The sequence below is a fragment of the Miscanthus floridulus genome, chromosome 8 (assembly GCF_019320115.1).
Source record: "Miscanthus floridulus cultivar M001 chromosome 8, ASM1932011v1, whole genome shotgun sequence".
In the NCBI taxonomy this organism is placed as follows: Eukaryota; Viridiplantae; Streptophyta; class Magnoliopsida; order Poales; family Poaceae; genus Miscanthus; species Miscanthus floridulus.
In genome coordinates, this window is record NC_089587.1 from 31365649 (window position 1) to 31386042 (window position 20394).

The following is a 20394-nucleotide window of genomic DNA, read 5'->3' on the forward strand; positions in this document are numbered from 1 at the left end:
CCCCTTCCCCTTTGTAGTTCTAGTGTTTGGTTTCTGGTGTCGTCGATGAGGCAGATGCGATGGTGGTGCTTTCGAATAAGGTCTCTCCCTACCTCGACAACGTTCGATGTTGCGTCGGCAAAGGGCTAATGAGAGTTTGGTCAATTAGATCTATTGATTATCTTCATATTTTGGCATTTGGTATTCTTATGATAGGAAGTAGTTGGTTGGCTTTCGATAGAGCGACCTCGACTTCTTTTGGTCTGTTCCAAAGCAAGATCCAACAAGGATTGCAAGCCTGCGTTCTTTGGAGGGTTTCTCTAGCCGATGTTCTTTCAGTAAATACTCAATCTCGTTACCAACGAGTGGCTCTTGTGGTCTTCAAACCTTGTTTGGCAAGGTGTTTGCAGGCGTCTTTTTATTGCGGTCTTCAAGTTCCGATAGGCAGTGGACGATCAAAGGAAGAAGATGATCTATTTGATCTTTGATGTACTTTTATTTGTTGGAGATCGTTTTGTGTCTTGTTGTCTATCTTTTGTACTAGCTTATATTTTCCTTGAGATATACGTGAGGCACTCTTTTAAGTGTCTTTATATATATAATAATAATAAAAAGAAATAACGGACCCTATGGATTCATTAGCGGGAGAATACAATTGGGCTGAACAGAGCTAGAACAAAAAGGCAAGCCTACAATGGTTTAGCCCAATCAATGCATTCATTGGGCTCGTTTTCTTGAGTTGCGTTACTTGGCCCACACAAAGTCTTCTCCAATAAATTACAACCCCAGCCAAGCTTTGGAGTGCCGTTCCCAACCATGGCGGCCTCCCCCACTTCCTCCCTCGCCCCGCCGGTGGTGCCTATGGAGCTCCACGCCGGGAACCGCGACCGCCTCGTCGCCACGCTCCGCGGACACCTCTCCGCCTCCGCCCGTCCGCTCCACGGCCTCGTCCTCCTCCAGGTCCGTTCCACTCCCACTCGGCACTCCCCTTTTTATCTCTCTCCTCGGATTTACTGATCTGATTGATCGTCGCGCCTACTTACTTTTGGAGTGTTTTTGGTCTGTCGTTGTGTGAAGGGCGGGGAGGAGAAGACGCGGTACTGCACCGATCACCTCGAGCTCTTCAGGTACTCGTGCTGAACCCAAGTGTTTGTTTTGCCGGTATTTTTTTGGACGTTCATGTTGAGACACAAATCAGCCAATGTTGCAGGCAGGAGAGCTACTTCGCCTATCTCTTTGGAGTGCGGGAACCAGGGTTCTACGGCGCAATTGTGAGCTCTCCTCCTTTTGTTTCACCCCCATTTTCCTAAATATAAGTGGATCCGGTTTCAGTCAATACAGCAGCAAGCCAGGCTTTCAGCATTCAGCCTGTTTAACTATAGAACTGATAGTATATGAAAGTCGTAGGAATAGAAAGGAAACTTTGACTTCTGAATCACTTGCACATCTTGGCGTATATCTTGAGTCTGGTGATATTGTTACTGCTTATATTTTTTGATGGTTTAGTCACTAGTACATGACAACTGGTCCTATCTACTCATCGCAGGGTCATGTCATGTTGATGATTCCTTTTTCCGGTTGTCATGTACTGATTTTTCTTTTGATTGTTGTCAAAGGACATCGCCTCTGGACAGTCAATTTTGTTTGCTCCAAGATTGCCAGCTGACTATGCTGTTTGGATGGGTGAAATAAAACCTTTGTCTTACTTCAGGGTATTTTCCTCTTCTGAGCATTTGATTCTTTGTTAGTTATGCTATATTCTGAATTAGTGTAATCTTTTCATGAATATGTACAGGATACATACAAGGTCGATATGGTCTTCTATGTTGATGAGATTGCACAGGTCGTGCAAGATCGTTTCGGGGACCATGGAAAGCCTCTTCTGTTTGTGCTACATGGGAGGAATACTGACTCTGGAAATTTCTCAAAGCCTGCTAGTTTTGAGGTGCACGATGTACCTTTTAAGTGTTAGATTAGAGAACATACATTCCATTTTTTTTTCATTCATTACTTGTATTTTTTCAGATTTTTTTATATCAAAAGTGTATCTCTTAAAATGAGATACATATTGTGTTATCTGATAGATGTCTTTAGTTATCAAAATAATTCATCTCTCTTACACTTTATCTTGTGATTTTGTGCATTTGATTTACAATGTTTTTATTCCATTCTAGGGGATAGAGAAGTTTGATACTGATTTAAGTACACTTCATCCAATTTTAACTGAATGCCGTGTGATTAAATCTGATCTAGAGCTTGCTCTCATCCAGTATGCTAATGATGTCAGTTCTGAAGCTCACATTGAGGTATAAAAATTCCTATCTACTCTTTAATTTCATCACTCATTGGTGTTTAGATTTCATCTAGGCAATGTTTCTAGGCTGTCCTTTGGAATATTTACATTGAAAAGTGGAGAATATAGGAAAAACACCTAGAATAAATGTCTAGGTGCTAGGTGACCCCCCCCCCCCCCCCCCCCACACACACACACACCACCACCACATAGCACTTTTTCTTGCTTGCTATTGTATCCTCAACTTCCCAGATATCATTAGTTGGAATTCGATGGTGTTTGTTTAATTTTGCTAGAGCTAATCTTGGTCCAAGAGTAGCTATTCCTTTTCCTATCTACTTGGGTTAAGGAAGCACAAAGGTATTAATTGGGTTACTGAATAAGTGGAACAACTATTAGTAATGTTCTGTTACAAGGTCTAAAAAAAAGTAAAACATGTGGTCACCTTATACCATCAGGTTTTAGCTTCCCTATGCGCCTCACGCCAACAAGGGAAGCACTATCTTGTCATCAGTTCAAAATCAACACCCCCCCCCCCCCCCCCCCCCCCCACCCCACCACACACACACACACACTCAAAAAAAAGGAGAGAACCCAAATCCCACTAAGGTATACTCTGAGTATTATGATTGCCAAATATGTTATAAAGTTACTGTTTTCTAGAGATACACTGAATGGATCTGATTTCCCTTTCACTTTACCAGGTTATGAGACGAGCAAGACCGGGCATGAAGGAATATCAGTTAGAAAGTATCTTCCTTCACCATGTTTATATGTATGGAGGTTGCCGGCATTGCTCTTATACATGTATATGTGCTACTGGAGATAATAGGTGAGAATGCATGACATTGTCTGTAAAATGCGGCTTATGTTTAACTACTATGGAAATCGGGTGTGCATGGGCCATCAAATCTTAGATCACTGTCTGTTATTGTTTCACTTGCTATTTTTGTTTATAGTTCACATAACAATTTCTTCATCCTGTTCAAGACCACAGATTTCTACTGATAGCATATAGCCTTTTTTTCGTATAAAGCCATTTTAACATCAGAAATCAACTACTGAAATTTCAGTAAGTTCTCCTTCCTTTTTCTTTGGAGAATGTGAGGTCTCTTTTTAGTGGCCACTTATTTTAAGTGGGGTATCTGTCATAATTTGCTGAATTATTCAAGGAAACATGTAAAGTTCTGTATGATATTACTTTCTGTAAGAAATAAACCATGTGACATTCGTCTCGATCTGCCGTGGTTCTGTTATCTTGGAAACTGGAACTTTGGCTTTCAGGATTAGAAGACTAATCTTTACACATGGAATTTTGTTACATTTGTGTTTGTTGGACTATCTGGTACATATAATTGTTCTGCCCTTTGCAGTGCTGTTCTACATTATGGACACGCGGCAGCTCCAAATGACCGGGTAGGAGGGTACTTGATCTTTTATGACTTTTTTTAACCTAGAGTTGACAGCTGAGTTGCAATTTCTTTTCATACTCAGAAAATGAAACCTAATCCTTCAGACACTCAAATACCATGGATTTTGGAATTCGTATAATCCCATCTACTTGAGCTGGCGTTTGTTTGAATCCAAGCAATATAGTTTACTTGCTCTTCGTTAGCTGCAATTTGTTAAGTACCATGGAGCAATTTTCTCTTCCCTAATATCTATGCTCATAGCACTCATTGGAGTAGTTGAGTACTTGAAGGAATGATACGAGGAAAGTAACTTACTTGACATTTAGCTTTATTGATACCCTATGTTTTTAATATACCAAGTGATGCCTGATATGTTCTCACTAGTTTGTAGAAAATATATGTTTATTTTCAGTATTGAAGCGCTTGACATGAACATATGCATGGTAATGGAAAGGTTAGGAAACCTTTGAATGTAGGATTTGCAGCTGGGGAGGCAACAAGATCAAATGTATTGATGACACCATAATATTGGTTAGTAACGTGGTTCAATTTACATGTACTGGTGTCCCAAAAGACCATGAGAAAGCCACTGCAATTTCAGATCCTGAATTTGCACCAAATTATGTTTAGGGAAATACAGTATGGAAACCCCCTGCTGCGGTATTAATACATACATATAAAAATAAAGAAAAAGCATCTAGAAGCGCAACAAAACTTCCAACAGCCTATTCAGTCAAACAGAAAAGCTATGGCTAAGTGGCAACTTAATTCTGCACAGGTTAGTGGGGTTACAATATAACAACAACAACAAAGCCTTTTAGTCCCAAGCAAGTTGGGGTAGGCTAGAGTTGAAACCCAACATGAGCCCCTACTCACGGTTCAGGCAATAAAATCCAACAAAAGATATCTAAACAGTCGAGGCTGTTTGTGTGACTATTGGATGATATGCTGTTATGCTGTTCATGGCTCCTTTTATTTGTGTGACCGTGCATGTGCTTTTCTTTTTTGAGGAGCTGTAACTTGTGTTCCCTCTTGGAGCTTAAGTTTCCACGTTGCTCTTTAGTTCATGCTGTCTGATTGTCTCAAATGTTTTCAGACTTTGAATGATGGAGACATAGCACTAATGGATATGGGAGCTGAGTACCATTTCTATGGATCTGATATCACATGCTCATACCCTGTAAGTACTTCAAAAACCAGACACCTAAGTGCCCCAAATTTCAGTGTTTACTATTTGGACTTATTTTTTCCTTTTTTTCCCCTGTTAAAAGAAATGACACTACTGCATTGTGAATTTTGTGCTATAAACTGTTTTATATGTGTCATCAGCTTCAGGATGTAGTTTTTATTATAAGGTCAATGGTAGGGCATAGGGGGCACCAACCATGTTTTTTTACTGGTTTTAGATCTTGAATTAAATGTACAGAAGAGAGGTCCTTCCAGTGCTACAATGCCTGTAATGGCTTCTATTATACGTTTATCTTAGCCTTTCTATCTTTTTTTAAATATATGCATGTTAGACCATTGTTTATAGTGTAGCTTCTTGAGACTACAGGACAAGTGTTTCTGTTTCCCATTCTGTACGAGTCTTACTAGCCTTTTGTTATCACATCACATAGAGCACTTTTTTCCCCTACTGTTTTCACATGGAGTATGGTTGCTCAATAACAAATTTCAGTAGCATCCTTTTTTTTTGTATCACTAGCACTCCTTTTCTCTACCTTTATATGTTTGTTTTTCTGTTCTTTGTCATCAGATTATTGGTACTGAACAATATCAAGCTTATTATGTAATATAGATTGTATAGGATCAACTGGGTTCTACCATGTTTATTTTCTTTTACTTGAACCATTTGCTCGAGGGTTATAATGCTTGCTGGCATCTGGCAGAGGCACAGATCTTTCGCTTTAATCCTTTGTTTGTGACATAGTTTTTGGAATCTAGATTAGAGCTTTCACTTACACAGCCCTTTTAAACCAACATGGTTTTGTTTATCATGTCTTACTACAACATTTGTTTAATAACTCCATCTAATGAATTTACATGCTTTCAGATAAATGGGAAATTCAACATCAGCCAGATAGTAATATACAATGTAAGTACCTATTGTAAACACCTATTTTATTTAATACTGTTTGTTGTATGGTACTTAGAAACACATGTTACTGGCTTAGTTTTTTTTGCTTGCTCCACAATCTAAAGCAATTTACATTTTCTACAGGCTGTGCTTAAGGCTCATAATGCTGTTATATCACACATGCGGTCTGGAGTTAATTGGATGGATATGCACAAGTAAGAATGCGTCATTGAAACATAACGGATATGCAAATTTAAAACAAACACCAAATTATTCCTGGAGTCATTAATTTGCACAATGTATCTATTTAATGCATAGACTATTCACTTGTCATAGTCATACTTTAGATGCCCCTGAATCCAAGCAGCCCGACCTCACCAAGGGGGCAGCTGCACCACAGTCTGCTGCTCCTTGCTACACACATTCCTGTGTCATGGCATTACTATTCGTAATTGGCCTGACTTTTTGGATGCTTAATGTGACTGTTATCAGCTTAGATCTATTTTAAAGCGTTTTCAGGACCTTGGCTTAATGTTTTTTTTTTCACGACGGGAAACCCTAATTTCATTACCAATCGGCAACACAACGATGTTTATCAGTTCAAGATATGACACCGCAGAAACCGCATATGACACCTGGATAGCTAAGCACCCAGGGCTTAGAATGTGTGCCTGGCAAAAAAAGTCTAACGATATTGCAGACAAGTTAGACATCGCGGGCAGGCACACGCATCCATGAAGCCAAAAGCAAATGGAATCTAGAAACTACACACTAGAGTGACTTAAGAGAGGTTATATGGCCCATCAGCCAACGCTCACAGCACACGCAGGCTGTAATGACTAACGGTATTAACAGCATCACCAACTGCAGAAGCTACTTAGTTGACAGTGTTCTCCTGCTCATCTAGCCTCCCATCCACACGGATCTTCTGGTGAAAGTTCAGTGTCACCACCTTGAGCACCACCACGCCTTGTTCCATCGCTGAGCGTGCTCCAGCTTCTGAAGTAGCTTATTTACCCTGATCACATTGGCTTAGTGGTTGTTTGTATCTCAAAAATAAAGACCAGTTTTTGCAAAAAACATGTTTTAGAAGAGTTATTAGGAAAAATGAATTTAAGGTTGTTACTTGGTTAACCATGTGTTTGTATAATTCTCTGTTTGGATATAACAAACCGAATGCCTTGAACTTATGTCTGTCTGTCTGTCTCATCTTTTCACAATTTTCCAATGATGAGCAATGGCAACTCAACACTCAACTGAATGAAGGCAGCACATGACCTTCTGTCGTACAATCTTGATTCTACTGCCATCGGCATGTGTGCATGAACACGATGGTTCAACACCGGTTTTGTTAAAAAACGAGTCGCAATCGGTTTTGATAAAACACAGTGTCGGGTACCATAAAACGGGGTACCCCGAGCGTACACCAAAAGAGTCACTTGAACCCCATAAAAAACGAAGCCAGAAGGTAAGCCGTTGGTTAACCACCGGCCCCGTCCGAGCCCGCCGGCTCTCCGCCTCGCCTTTGGCCTCGCACGGGAGGTCTCGACGGCCTGACAAATCTCCGCCTCGCGCGAGGCCTCTCACGAGAGGCCTCGACAAGGAACCCATTCTCCGTCTCGCCCGAGGCCCCGCGCGTACAGCCTCGAACGAGACAGCGATTCTCCGTATCGCTCGAGGCCGGCTCGGCAATAACCCGTCGCTCCCGCCTCGACTAGTCTTCCCGACAGCGCGCCGCGTCCCATTAATGCGTCAACCACTCCCGCAATCTCAGCCGGACGACGGCTCGACACCGCGGAGTGGTCGACGGGACAAGAAGTCGCATCAACGCCATACCGACCAGGACAGGGCGCGGCCGGGATTACCGGCCACTGTGTTCTGGTACTGCGCCCACGATCAAGCGCCTGCACTACGCTGTGCCACCTAACCCCCGCCCTAAAGACAATGCGACATGGGGAGTCAGGTCCGGGTCACCATAGCCTCGGAATCAGCGTACGAGGCCAACTGTTCCCTCCTAGCCTCGGCCATCTACATCAGGGTCTCGGCAACCTCGGGATTCACGTCTGCCGAGACCCCCACGACGGTTCGGCCTCGGCACCAACTGAGCCTCGGCTTCTCGCGCAGTCAACGCACAGTGACCCGCACGTCGACCGCCACGCCCACTTCGAGGTAACCCTGGAGCTCCCACGACGCACAGGATCGGATGTGACCGGCGCGTCGCCCCAGTACTTCAAGGACGGACTACTCCGTCGGCCACGCCGCCACAGGAACAGGCTATAGGGCTCGGACATGCCGCCTCCGTCCGCACGACGCCGTGTAGCTAGTGAATGTATTACCCTCGTCCCCCCTTCAACTATAAAAGGGAGGGACCAGGGCCGTTCCGGGGGGAGGCGGCCGATTAGACCTAGGCATACGAGACGAACTCGCGCATGAACGCCCAGACGAACGCTCGAGCTTCCCCGCGGCCTGAGATCAGCATCTCAAGCAATCCACTCCGCCCCACGTAGAGACCTGGGACTAGCTCCCTCTCTCGCCCTGCTTGTAACTCCCTACTACGAGCATTTCGGTGCAAGGAATACAAGATCGAACTCTCAAACTGGACGTAGGGTACCCATTACCCGAACCAGTATAAACCTTGTGCCTCTTTGCATCACCATCCGGAATTGGGAACACGCAGTACAAATTTACTAGTTGGTTGAGGACCCGCCGGTCCAAAACACCGACACACAGTTTTCTAGTTTTACAGAGAATCAGATTTACGTGTACCTGATTTTGCTGTGCTATCCAAACAGAGATCTAGTGGTAGTTAGGCCGAAACAAGTTTTAAAGATGATAGTTTTCACAAAACAGACTATATATCCAAACTACCCCTTAATGTATTAGCTTATTTACCCATATCACATTGTTTTCTTCTATATGGTTCAAGCATAGTTCATCTCTCTCTCTCGCAGATTAGCAGAACGGGCAATACTTGAATCTCTCAGGAAGGAACAAATTCTCCAAGGGTGCGTAACTTTTCACTGTGACTACCAAATTTCAACCCGCGAAGCTATTTTTCTGACTACTTTTCCTTGAAAACCATTTTTCTACAGGGATGTTGATGATATGATTGCTCAAAGGTTAGGGGCTGTTTTCATGCCTCATGGTCTTGGCCACTTACTTGGGATTGACACCCATGATCCAGGTGGCTACCCTGAGGTCTGTACACTCTTCATAGACTATTACACTGTTTCCAGTCTACATTTGCTTGCTGCTTTCAATTGAGAGTAACGCTTGTTCCTAATTTAGGGATTGGAGAGGCCCAAGGATCCAGGACTGAGCTCCTTGCGAACCACAAGAGAACTGAAAGAAGGAATGGTTAGTTTACTTGTGCCATAAATTTAACATCTAGCAGTAAAGAGGAATAGCAGAATGCTGCACATTATATGCTGTGTCATGAATTCATGATTGAGATGTGGTACCGCTGTCTGATTGCTTCCCAGACAACCGCCCTCTCTCGCATGCCAATTTTTTCTGTATTCTACTCTGATCTTTGTACACTTATCTTGGGTAGCCTCGTGTTGATTGTGCATCATCATGCACATTTGACCTATCATCACCTGGCTGTATGATTCATCAATTTCTCATGTTCAATTCTTCATAAACAATCATGACGGCGCAGGTATCCATTGTGCTTGCACTGTCTGGTGTTCATGAAATAGCAGCCCAAGTTTAGAACGATAATATTATAATGTAACTAGGTAAAAGCACTTCCCTATATGCGTGCAAATATTTGACAAGTGGGGTCATTTGGTATACTTACCTTCATTGAAGGTAAAATGGTTGTACCGTTGGAACTAGAAAATAGTCACTGTCTTTCTGCTGCTGCTGCTGCTGCTTCTGCAGTACTTTTGTGAGGGAGAATTGCAGCTGCAGCAGCAGCCACAGCAACCAGTGCCGAACATGCTCAGTATCTTCTTCTTAATACAGTAATATGAATTCTTTGAGCTTCTGTGATTTGGATTAGGTTATCACAGTGGAGCCAGGCTGCTATTTCATTGATGCTTTGTTGACTAAAGCAAGGGAGGATCCAATTTCCTCAAAGTTCTTCAACTGGCAAGAGGTTGAAAAGTATAAAAGCTTTGGTGGCGTTCGCATTGAAAGTGATGTGGTATGTCCTGGTTCCTCAAAGTTCTATTGCAATTTTCATTTTTGTTTACTTAGTTTCTGCTCACTTCAATTCCGCATTATATAAAGTGTTCATCCTCTTCCTTTTGCACACTAACAATGGTCTTCTCTTTTTTTGTAGTATGTGACGGCTCAAGGATGCCGGAACCTCACAAACTGCCCTCGAGAGACCTGGGAGATCGAGGCTGTAATGGCTGGCGCACCGTGGCCTCTGCCGGCTTCAAGTTCCATGACGGCAGCAGCAGAGAATAGCAATGGCATATCCAAAGCATTGTAACTTTCTCCATGCTCGATCCATATCCCAAGTTGAACAGAATTCGATCTGGATTCTTATATTCAATAAATAGTGAGGCTGAGTTACAAAATATTGTTGGATTGATGATCAATAACCATTAAGGCTGAAAACATTTCATATGCTCATTTTTTATATATTTTTTTTTGAAATTTTTCATATGCTCAGTTAATTTGTAAGCTTTCTGTTATGTGTGGTTGAGATAGATGAGAAAACGTTTAGCTATTCAAATGCCTTGTTTTTTTTTGAGAGTTTCATATGCCTTGGAATTATCTCATCCTGGACCTGAAGAAGATCGGACAAGAAATGTTTCTGTTTCACTAAGAAACCTAATAGCAGCCCAACTGACAAAGAGCTCAGCTGTGTGGATGGGCCGATAGACAAGATGAAAAATCACAGTAAAAATCTTAGTAAGAAAAGTTCAACTGACGACTTGAAAATTGTAAGACTTTTACTTAAAAAGCATCTAGGCTCCCAATTTAGTTAGATGACTAAAGGCAATATGATTACTGTGTCGGTGTTTTGGACACGAGTAAAGTTTAGTGTCACGCACAGAAATCCATAATTAATAAGTAAACTGTGGTAGTCTTAGCCAACATTCAGCCTGTTCGGCAGGCTGTAACTGCCAATATCTGGCTTGGTTTATCAGCCAGCCAACAATGTTTTTCTCTCACACCAAACCAGCCAGTAGTACTTTAGCTATGGGTTTATAAGCCAATCCAGCCGAAACGACCAAGCTGATTATGCTATCACTTGCTTCTCCAGACGGTGCCGAAGTTATACAACATGAATACCATAACATGGTTTTCCATTATTAAACATCGTCTATATGAAATCACACAAAAACAGTAAAAGAGTGAAGTGTAGAGAAGCGGCGGCGGACATCATCATCCCTAGGCTATGTACACCCGTCGCTCGTCCCAACCATCATTCTCGAAGCCATACTCGGGTTCATCTCCTGAAGTTATTTTAGTATGATTTGTACCGGCCAACATTGTACCCTCCATCTTAAGAGTTAAGATAACTACACATCTAGCTTTTTGAGGAGTAAAATTATTTCAAGTTTGACTAGATTTATATAAATCAATATTTGTATATCCTAATATATGTTTATTAGAAAAATCGACTAGTCTAATGATACTAATTTATCACATGTAGATCCGCTGCGAGATTAGGTGTTTCGCTTGTGCCTTGATGTAAGACCCTTGTGTCTATTTGTAATAAAATATATTTGTTTTATTTAATAACATTGTTCTATTCCTCATTTATGATGTCGCTGTATGTGTGAAAATTGATTTTGGCATACATACTATATACATCTGATTTTTGTTTAAAACCGGACATGACATTATTATACATTATAAATATTAGTATATTTTTACATATATTATCAAACTTAAAAAAGTTTGACTACTCAAGAAACGAGATATACAATTATTCTGAAATGGAGGGAGTACTAAAAAAATATAAAGTTATTGATGACATGTGGGCCTCATCTCATACTACTATACAGCGGTTCTCCTCTACAGTAATCTGCCACCAAAATTGGGAAAGTAATCTTATTGACTTCAAGTGGCTGTTTAGTGTCACATGGGATTTATGAAGGTGTGGAGCACCACAAATTACGATTAGACGAAACCATAATTTAGCTACAGTTCCTTGACCCATAAAATCTGCACAAGTGCACCGAGGCAAAAACCAAACGAAGATGGCCCCTGTTGCAAACAAACAGAACCCCCCAAATATTCCACCCTTGATTGAATTCAACTAAAGAAGCTAGTTGCACTTTGAATTTCTCCAATTGGTCAACATTTTGGCCCTGCCAGCTGACATTTCGTGTAGTTTATGGTTCCTTCAGAGTATATTCTGCAGTTGCCTGCAGCAAGCAAATCAAAGTTGAAGTTGAAGCATGGATGTTGAGCTGCAAAAGCTTTAGGCAGAACAGTGGCTTGAATTGCTGTTCAGAACAGTTCCTTGTCCTTTATTTTCGTTTTTCTTTCTTTTTTGGGTCCAAGTTCCTTGTCCTTTCTGCAACCCCAGAAACATGTGGTCTTCCCTGAAAGCAGCCAGGGATGCAGATTGGTTGCTTGTATTGTAGTGTAGGACTGTAGGGTCTCTTCTGTTATGGTTGTTGCCAGGTTTGGTGAGGTGAACCCATTTTCAATTGTATATTCTGTTCTTGTCTTTTTCGTAGGAGACCCTTAAAGAATTATTGGAAGATCATCTTGAATCCTGCAAACACCACATTATTGTGTATGTAGGATTCTTATTTTGCAAATTGAAGGTTCAATGTGGGACAAGATCTTTAAGTTCATTTACCCTTCAGGTAAGTTATAATTTGCCCCGCCCAATTTAACAACTTTAATTTGCTCTGTTTTCGTAGATTTTGTTCGGGAAAGAAAGAGCAGTAAAAAAGGTTAAAAACATACGTAGTCTCATAGTGAACTAACCTGTTGCACTTGTGTATATAAACATCAAACTAAGAAAGGTACACCATGACCAGAGGACAAAAATGATTCGGAATTATGCAGCTTCTCTTTCTCCAGCTGTATTTTTGGCTCCTAGTGAACAACTTCCTAATTCTTTGCCTCCTTGGTTGATTTCTTTTGTAACGAACCAACATTTTTCCATCAAATTGGCCAAACACCATGCTCCTAACTCTCCAAAACGGGACCTCTTATCTTAGGAGAATATTCATCTCATCTTTCAACTCCTCTTCGACGGCTTGACCACAACAACTTGTTGTATGCACATGTGTACGTACGTGTGCAGTTTTGCAGAAAACAGAGAGTTCAAATTGTCCACTGAATAAGTGTTAGTAGGGCATGTCGCTTGATGTATTCTAATGACAAGTCTATTTCTCGCCGCAAATCGCGGTTTCTAAATCCTTTTGTTGTTGAGAACAATTTTACATCTTGTTTGATCTTTTTTTTATGTGGTGACAAGCTAGTGAAGTGGACAACAACTATAAGGACTGATCCCCCCCCCCCCCCCCCCCCCCCCCCCTATTCTAATATGTTTGTCCAAATCATATTGCTTTCGCAGCAGTTATTAGACAATAAAAAAATAGGAATTTTGCAGGGAAATATGGTGATGCTTGCTAAAATCCAGTTTGTTGTACTAAAATAATAAAAATTGCACTTTGCTAGTCTTCCTGCTCCATGTAGGGATTGCGACATGAGAAGTGGATGTTTTAACCTGCAGTAGGTAATGACATATATATTGATATTGTTGATAGTAGCTTAATTAACACCCTCGTTTACGACGTGTAATGGCCAGCTGACTTGCATTTTTAGTTTTGAAAATAAAGTAGTACTCCTAGCTTTTATTTGAAGTTCATCTCCACGTGTTCAATCTTCATCAAAACTTAAAGTAGAGAATAATGTTTTGATCACGCTTGGAAACCTAGATATTTAATTTGATCTGATTTCAATAACTGCCAAATAAACAATTGTTACCTGCTTTTGCAAGAAAACTACAAAAAGAAAGGAAAAGTTATTAATACTATTTAAAAATTTTCTATATAAACCATTGTCATTTTCGCATAGGCTGGCAACCCAGAAGTTCCTGTCACCTTACAGTGCAAGCAAAATTGAGTAGAAACCTCGCCGACTGCTCATCAATATTTGCTGAGCTTGACTAGCTAATATATATCCTAACAGCCTGTTCGCTTGTTGGTTTCAGCCAGCCAACAGTGTTTTCCTCTCACAAAAAACCAGCACCAGCCAGTCCAAACCATCACCAGCCCCAACCAGCGAACAGGCCCTAAATTTGAAGATTAGATAATAAAATCACTGATGCCTTATCAAATGGACCAAACTTGAGGAGAAGTCCATCAAGTAGATCACATGAAATGCAGTTAACGTACTACTTATTTGCAAACATGGAATACAATTTCCCCATCTAACTAGCCCCTATAGATCAGCCAACTAACAAAGCCAGCCACTTCTCTTAATTAACTTTCCCATTGGTCTAACTAATTTCTCCACTACATTTGCTACATGCACCATGATGCATCCTACTAGAGCCTGATACTAGTACACAAGAACACAGCAAAGCATGCATGAAAGCAACATTTGGTTTCCCTCCTCCCCTGCTTCCTTTTGTTTCCCCTTTCTAAAAGAAAGTGTGACGGTAACAACTAACGAAAGAGATTGCCTCACCTAAAAGAAGAAAAAAGCAGCATGAGAGAAACAAAGGAGTAAAAGAAAAAAAAAATGGAGTCTTTGATAGAGACTAAAGTATTAAAAATAAAATAAAGAGAGGGTGCCCTCTCCTCTCTCCTGTGCCACCCATCCCCAGCTACCTCATCGAGTCATCGTCTCTTGGTACACCGTAGCCCCCCAATGATTTGCAGCTCATGGGTTTTATCCAAAAGCAAAAGGAAACCATGCATGCATGGGTCACTTGGCTACAAAGAAGAGCTGATACTGAACGGATGGGGAGAACTACGTGGAAAGAACAAAGTAGTAGTATACGTTTATGACTCACGTAAACATAAAACATGCATGGTAGGATTGAATCGAAGTGTATCTGGGCTTCTTCTTTTTTCACGAACGTGTCTTAACACGTGTTTCATTTAATTTAAGAAAATTACACGACACAGCTACGAGAGATATCTCATTAAGCGACTCAGAAGAAACTAAAGCAGCAAAATAAAAAAAGAGCGACGAGCAAGGGATCCTCGGCCGTAAAACCCTACTGATGAGCTTATGAGGGGAAATGTCATCAACATAACAGATGTCTACAGAAGAGATATAGCCATTGTGGCAAAACATCCACCTAGGAAAAAATGAGACGAGCATCCAGCGACATGTGCTCGTCTCATTTTTTCTAGGTGGAACATCCGCCGTGAAAGAACAGTAGCGGCAAAGCATCCACCACGAACGCTAAACAACTGCGGTAAAGCTGATCACTATGGGCAGGATAGACTCAACTTGCGTTAGGGACTTGCGGTACTGTAAAAAGAAAAGCTTTGAGATCGATCCTCGTCAGCTAGCTCGCTGGCGTCGGCGGCGATGAGTTGATGAGAAATCACATTTTACACACAGACAGCACCGTACCTGCCGATCGAGCTCCGTCCCTCCTATGTGTCCTCATCAGTTATAACTACCTGGCGATGAGGCGATGTAAATCATATATTGTGTGGCTGGTCCACACATGCAAATTGAAAAATTATAGCCAATCCTTCTGACTCCCTGATTTGCCCTAAAAAAGTCATTCGTGGTTCATTAGGAAGCATGACGTCGGTTAGGCTAATCACCCCGTACACCAAGTAAGAGCTGCTCCGCACCACTACGATTTTCTTTCTTTTCTTTGATTTGGTCACAAGGAAGTGAACCTTCAAGTTCAGCTCCCAAAAGTTAAAAGACCCTCCTATTCTTCTCTAAGACTCTGTTTCTAACACAAGATATATATACAAGCACGCCCATGATTTTTTTTAACAAGTAGACATCAATATAACTGCTCATAATTTGCACAGGTTCTCTCATTCCAAACAAAGCACGAAAGATGCTCACACAAATGGCATAAAGCAAGACATTTTAGATAGTAACGATGAAGCTTCCAAAACATAACTTTTGATCATTTTTTAAATTTTAATATATCTTCAACATGTAGCATAACTCTAGATCGAAGTATAGTACTACCTTCCACTGGCGGAGCCTCTTGGAGGCGAAGCTGGCCTGCTGCCCCCCTATCCCTAAACAAATTTCTGAAGCTAGATGTAATGAAGTTATTTAGCACAAGACTTAAGGCATCAACTCATCCATAATCCAATCACGTCTTTTCTATTTCGCCCCCTCTTCGAGTCTTCGTTTTGCATCAAGCTCCGCAGCTGCTACCTTCGTAAAGAAAAGAATGCAATTCAATGTGTAGTATTTTTTAAAGTGTCTAAAGTTTGACCAAATCTATAAGTAAAAATATTAATGTTTTGACGCCAAATAAGTATATTAGTATAAAAATATATATCTAACGGACACTTATTTTCTATCATAAATATTAAGCTTAAGATACTTTGACTTAATATTGTGCTAGAATTACATTATTTTTTGAAGGGTGTTACTAGCGCCCAGACGTCCGGACGGATGCCCGCGTCCGGACGCCCGTGGCTACTTGTTTCCCCCGCGTAGCGAGCCGACGGACCTCAGCTTGCTCTGAGGCCACCATGCAGGCATCGCGCCGCCATCAGCCCACTCGGGGCCAGCACCTCTGCAGGCGTATACGTGCTCATCAGGGTAGGGTTTCCCTGCTGAGCTCGAACTGCCGTGGCGAGATGGAGGGAAGGGAAGGAAGGGGAGGGAGAGGAGAGGGCGAGGCACGCCGCGCGAGGTAGGAGCCGAAGCCCTAGCGGTAGGCCGCTGTCCGCCAGCCACCGACGCCATTGCAACATGTGGAATATCCGATCTACTTTTTAAAACATCCAGATAAACATTCGGAACATACGTCTGAAGACAGATGAAACACTTAGAAATATGTGTCTAAAACTACTTGCAAAAAATACCTGAAAAAACACTTGAAAAGCCATTGCAAACCATATGCAACATCCAGATAAAACACTTACAACATATGTATGAAACATCATGCAACATCCAAATAAACACACTTGCAACATACAGTCCGAAAAACAGATGAAATATTTGGAACAGATGCTTGCAACATACGTGTATAGCCATTGCAACATAAGCAACATCCCGATCTATTTTTGCAACATTCATACGAAACACTTGCAACATACCTTTCAAACAGCTAAAACACTTAAAACATACGCTTACAACATGTGCTAGTTAGAGGGACGTCAACGGCCCTGCGCACACCCAACGCAGACGCAGGCCTCCCCTTCCTAGGAACGAGCGAGGTTGATGGGGGCGTAGGCCTCCCAAGGACTCCCCAAGCGCAGGCCTCCCTAGCCTCCCCTTTCGTGATGGGCGAGGTGGATGGGGCGCGACGTGGGATGGTAGAGCGGGCCACGGAAGCAGTTAGGGTTGCGGGCACAAAGCAGCTAGGGATGGGACGCGCGAGCAACCAGGGATGGGGTGTGGGTACGACGCCATCACGCTAGAGAAGGCCCAGCGAAGGCTCTGTGGGATCACCTTTTGGGTCCCCCGTGTGGACCTCCACCTTTGCCTCCTAGGTCTCTGCGCCGTCTTGGCCTTCGAGCGAAGGCTCTCCATCGGGTGCTCCTACAAAACATCCAAAGATGACCTGAGGTTGTTGAGCGATGTTAGCCTTAGCCTCCATAAATCCATGTTCTAGTGTCCCAACTGTTCCCCCTTGAGGGCGCGGTTCGGTGCGAGCGGGCCATGAGCCTCAAAATGTGACACTAATACGGAGTGGCGGATGCTTTCTTTCCCCCCTTCCCCCTAGGCCACCCGTGTCGAACCGTTTGGTATGGCGATGTGTTGCTTTCTGATTGGTTGTGGTGGCTCAAAGACCGATGCTTTTTTGAATGGCCACGACTGTTGGGGAACAGCCATGACCGTTGGTGCTCAAAATGCGAAGCGTCCGCTCATGGCCTATATAAAGGGGGTCGGTGAGGAGGCCCCCATCAAACTCCTCGAGCCATCGCTTTCATCGCTTTAGTGCTCTTCCAAGCCCGCTACTGTGTTGTTGTGCTGCCTTCGCTTTAGTGGCTTAGGACTTAGGATTTTTGCTCATGCTGCTGCTTCCTTGATTTCACGCTACCTTCGAAAGTGGCTTCGCCCGCTAGTTCCGACCTTCGCTGGCCCAGCTTTAGCGGTCCTTACTCTCACTTGCTCGGTGTTAGGTCAGAGGGTTGGCTACGGAGGTATGAGGAGTGCATGTCCATTTCGGCAGAGGCTCGAGATAGTTTGGAGGACATCGAGGCTTCCATTGGAGACTTGGTTCCTGTTTCTCCTGCCAAAAAGTCGAAGGTTTAGATGGCCAAGTCCTAGGATTTTGGGCCTTCACTCATGATGGAGGAGGCAATAAAATCGCTAGAGGAGGAAGGTTGCTTTCCAGAGGGAAAATGCCATCTTCCTTGTGGTGAGACGGTTCCTCGGTCGGAGGTAGATGAGGCCATCATGTTCAAGGACTTTTTTGCTTGTGGCCTCCGGATCCCTCCGATCTACTTCCTTTGGTTGGTTTTGGAGACCTTCAAGGTACAACTCCATCATCTCACGCCCAATGGTACTTTGACGCTGAGCAAATTTTGCTATGCCTATGAGACGTATGGGGCTTCACCGGACCTAGACACCTTCTGCACATATTATGAGCTTCAGCACTAGCCCAAGAAGGCGAAGGTCGATGGCATGGAGGTGGAGTACCAGTTCACTAGCTATGCATTTATGGCAAAGAGGGCATAGAAGGATGGTAGCTTATAGATATCTTTTGCCCAGAAGAAGAAGTGGGAGAAGGACGGACCCCGGTACTAGTTCTACGTGAAGACCCCTGGCATTGTTTTGAAGACTAGGCCAAAGGTCAAGAAGTACCCCTTCGCTTCAATCATGGGAGAGATGAAGCCTTCGACCCACGTGAGGCCCCCTTTGGAGGTTGATGCTGAGAGAGCAACGTGCAACACTGCTTTTGGGAAGGCCTGCTATTTTTCTAGAGGCCGTGACCTTGTTGAAGAGATGGTTGTGTCCAACTTCTGGCCTCTTGGGAAGCATAGGCCCCAGATGACATTGGTGAGGATGAAACTATCAGTGTTCGGTAGCGTGGAGGGGGAGTTCTGCCCCTGCTTCTACCTTACCTAAGCGGAGGATGAGATGGACAAAGAGTTCATCAATGAGGTGGAACAATCAGCCTCGAAGATACTCGGAGAGATTTCTGAGAGAGAGTACCTATCCCACCATGCCATCAGCGGTACCATGCCCTAGTTGAATTGGGTGTTTGAGGAGATGAAGGTAAAGTATGGGGATCATAGGGTCCCTAAAAAGATATTGAAGTCGGTGGAGGACAAGGCCACGAAGACCTCTAAGTCTGCCGTGGCCCCCATCGCTATGGTCCGGGTTGAATCAAGGAAGAGAAAGGAAGGTGACACCCCAAAGGTTGTCGCCAAGAAGAGAAAGGTGGCGAAGGTCGCCATGGATTTGGCTGAGGAAGTGGCCGATAGTGCTCAAGGCAAGCCTAGGGTCGCCCACCCTACTGGCGTCACTATCCAATCTCAAGTTTTTGCCAGCCACCTAGACGAAGACATGATGGGTTCATCTATTAAGGCAACTGCAGTTGCTGGGGCGGAGGCACTCGTGGTGAACCTGTTGCCCTGCATTCTCAGGGATGACTCTTCTGAGTTCGAGGGCGATGTAGTGGGAGCTGGTTCTGCCTCTGCCTCAGGTAGTGAGGAAACCTCTATTAAAGCTGGCCGGTTAGCAAAGGCCTAGCACTTGGAGGAATCAGAGGCTGAGTCCGAAGAGTGGCTGCTCTTAGCTTTGCCCCAAGTCCCGAAGACCGCATCGACCTCTCCGCGAACCATGGGTGCTAGGACCTCAAGTGATGTCACGGGTGCTTTGCTTCTAGGTAATTTGTTTTCTGTTGATCTACTGTGCATTGCTTGTTTGCATTTATTTGAGATTCCTTGTTTTTGTTTGTTAGTTGGTCTGACTATGGCGATGGAGATGCCTATCCTAGGGGAGAAGCCTGCTTCGGATGGGGTGGATCTCGCTCATGTGGGGCTGCACACTCCTCCAAAGGCCCCTTTACAAGTTGGGGCTGGTCCTGCGAGGGGCGTGGCCCCTGCTACCGAAGGTTCATTCATTTTGTACTTATGTGTTTCCTTTTTATTTTGGTATCTTTATTTATGTTTTATTGACATTTGTCTCTCCTGCAGGCGAAGGCTCTACCGATACACTAAGTGGGTGAGCGGAGACCTTACATGCTCTTTACACCGAGATAGGAGGTTGTGTTTTGTGTATGTGTTTTCCTGTTAATTTTGCCTTACTTTTTTCTTATATTTTGTCTCTTCACCAGATCATGCCCGGCACCATTTCAAGAAGGTGGACTTCCACACGCTCCTACACTACAACCTTGAGCACAACTGCATGGTTAATGTTTCCATTTTTTCAAGTCTTTGATTTTTGTTTTTTTTTTGTTTTCCTTATTTTACTAATTGTTTATTTTTAGGGCCACCATATGTTGGAGGCTCTTGAGGAGTGCGCGGCCTTGGAAGTCATCAAGCGAGGTGAGGCTATTGAGGCCCTCTAGAAAGAACTAGACA

General features: G+C 43.2%; 1 protein-coding gene across 2 annotated transcripts; it reads left to right on the forward strand.

Moving 5' to 3' along the window:
- The first annotated feature begins 771 nt into the window (after positions 1-771).
- On the forward strand, positions 772-10389 carry LOC136471475 (uncharacterized). 2 transcript variants are annotated; one of them, XM_066469203.1, is made up of 16 exons: positions 772-939; positions 1057-1106; positions 1178-1250; positions 1596-1691; positions 1775-1924; positions 2154-2285; positions 2977-3104; positions 3646-3688; positions 4781-4864; positions 5738-5779; positions 5906-5976; positions 8713-8766; positions 8854-8959; positions 9050-9118; positions 9768-9911; positions 10050-10389. In XM_066469203.1, exons 1-16 carry the CDS (start codon positions 796-798, stop codon positions 10203-10205), a joined length of 1542 nt encoding a protein of 513 aa, XP_066325300.1. In that variant the 5' UTR covers positions 772-795; the 3' UTR covers positions 10206-10389. The 2 variants fall into 2 exon arrangements, with proteins under 2 accessions (XP_066325300.1, XP_066325301.1); XM_066469204.1 differs by having other exon boundaries at positions 1190-1250; positions 10050-10387.
- Positions 10390-20394: the final 10005 nt, after the last annotated feature.

What these genes read in the sequence shown, in the direction of transcription:
- LOC136471475 (XM_066469203.1), top strand. Translation starts at nt 796, where the DNA reads ATGGCGGCCTCCCCCACTTCCTCCCTCGCCCCGCCGGTGGTGCCTATG. An exon ending in ACGGCCTCGTCCTCCTCCAG is followed by an intron (nt 940 to 1,056) that starts GTCCGTTCCACT and finishes CGTTGTGTGAAG; the next exon opens with GGCGGGGAGGAGAAGACGCG. An exon ending in GCCAGATAGTAATATACAAT is followed by an intron (nt 5,780 to 5,905) that starts GTAAGTACCTAT and finishes CATTTTCTACAG; the next exon opens with GCTGTGCTTAAGGCTCATAA.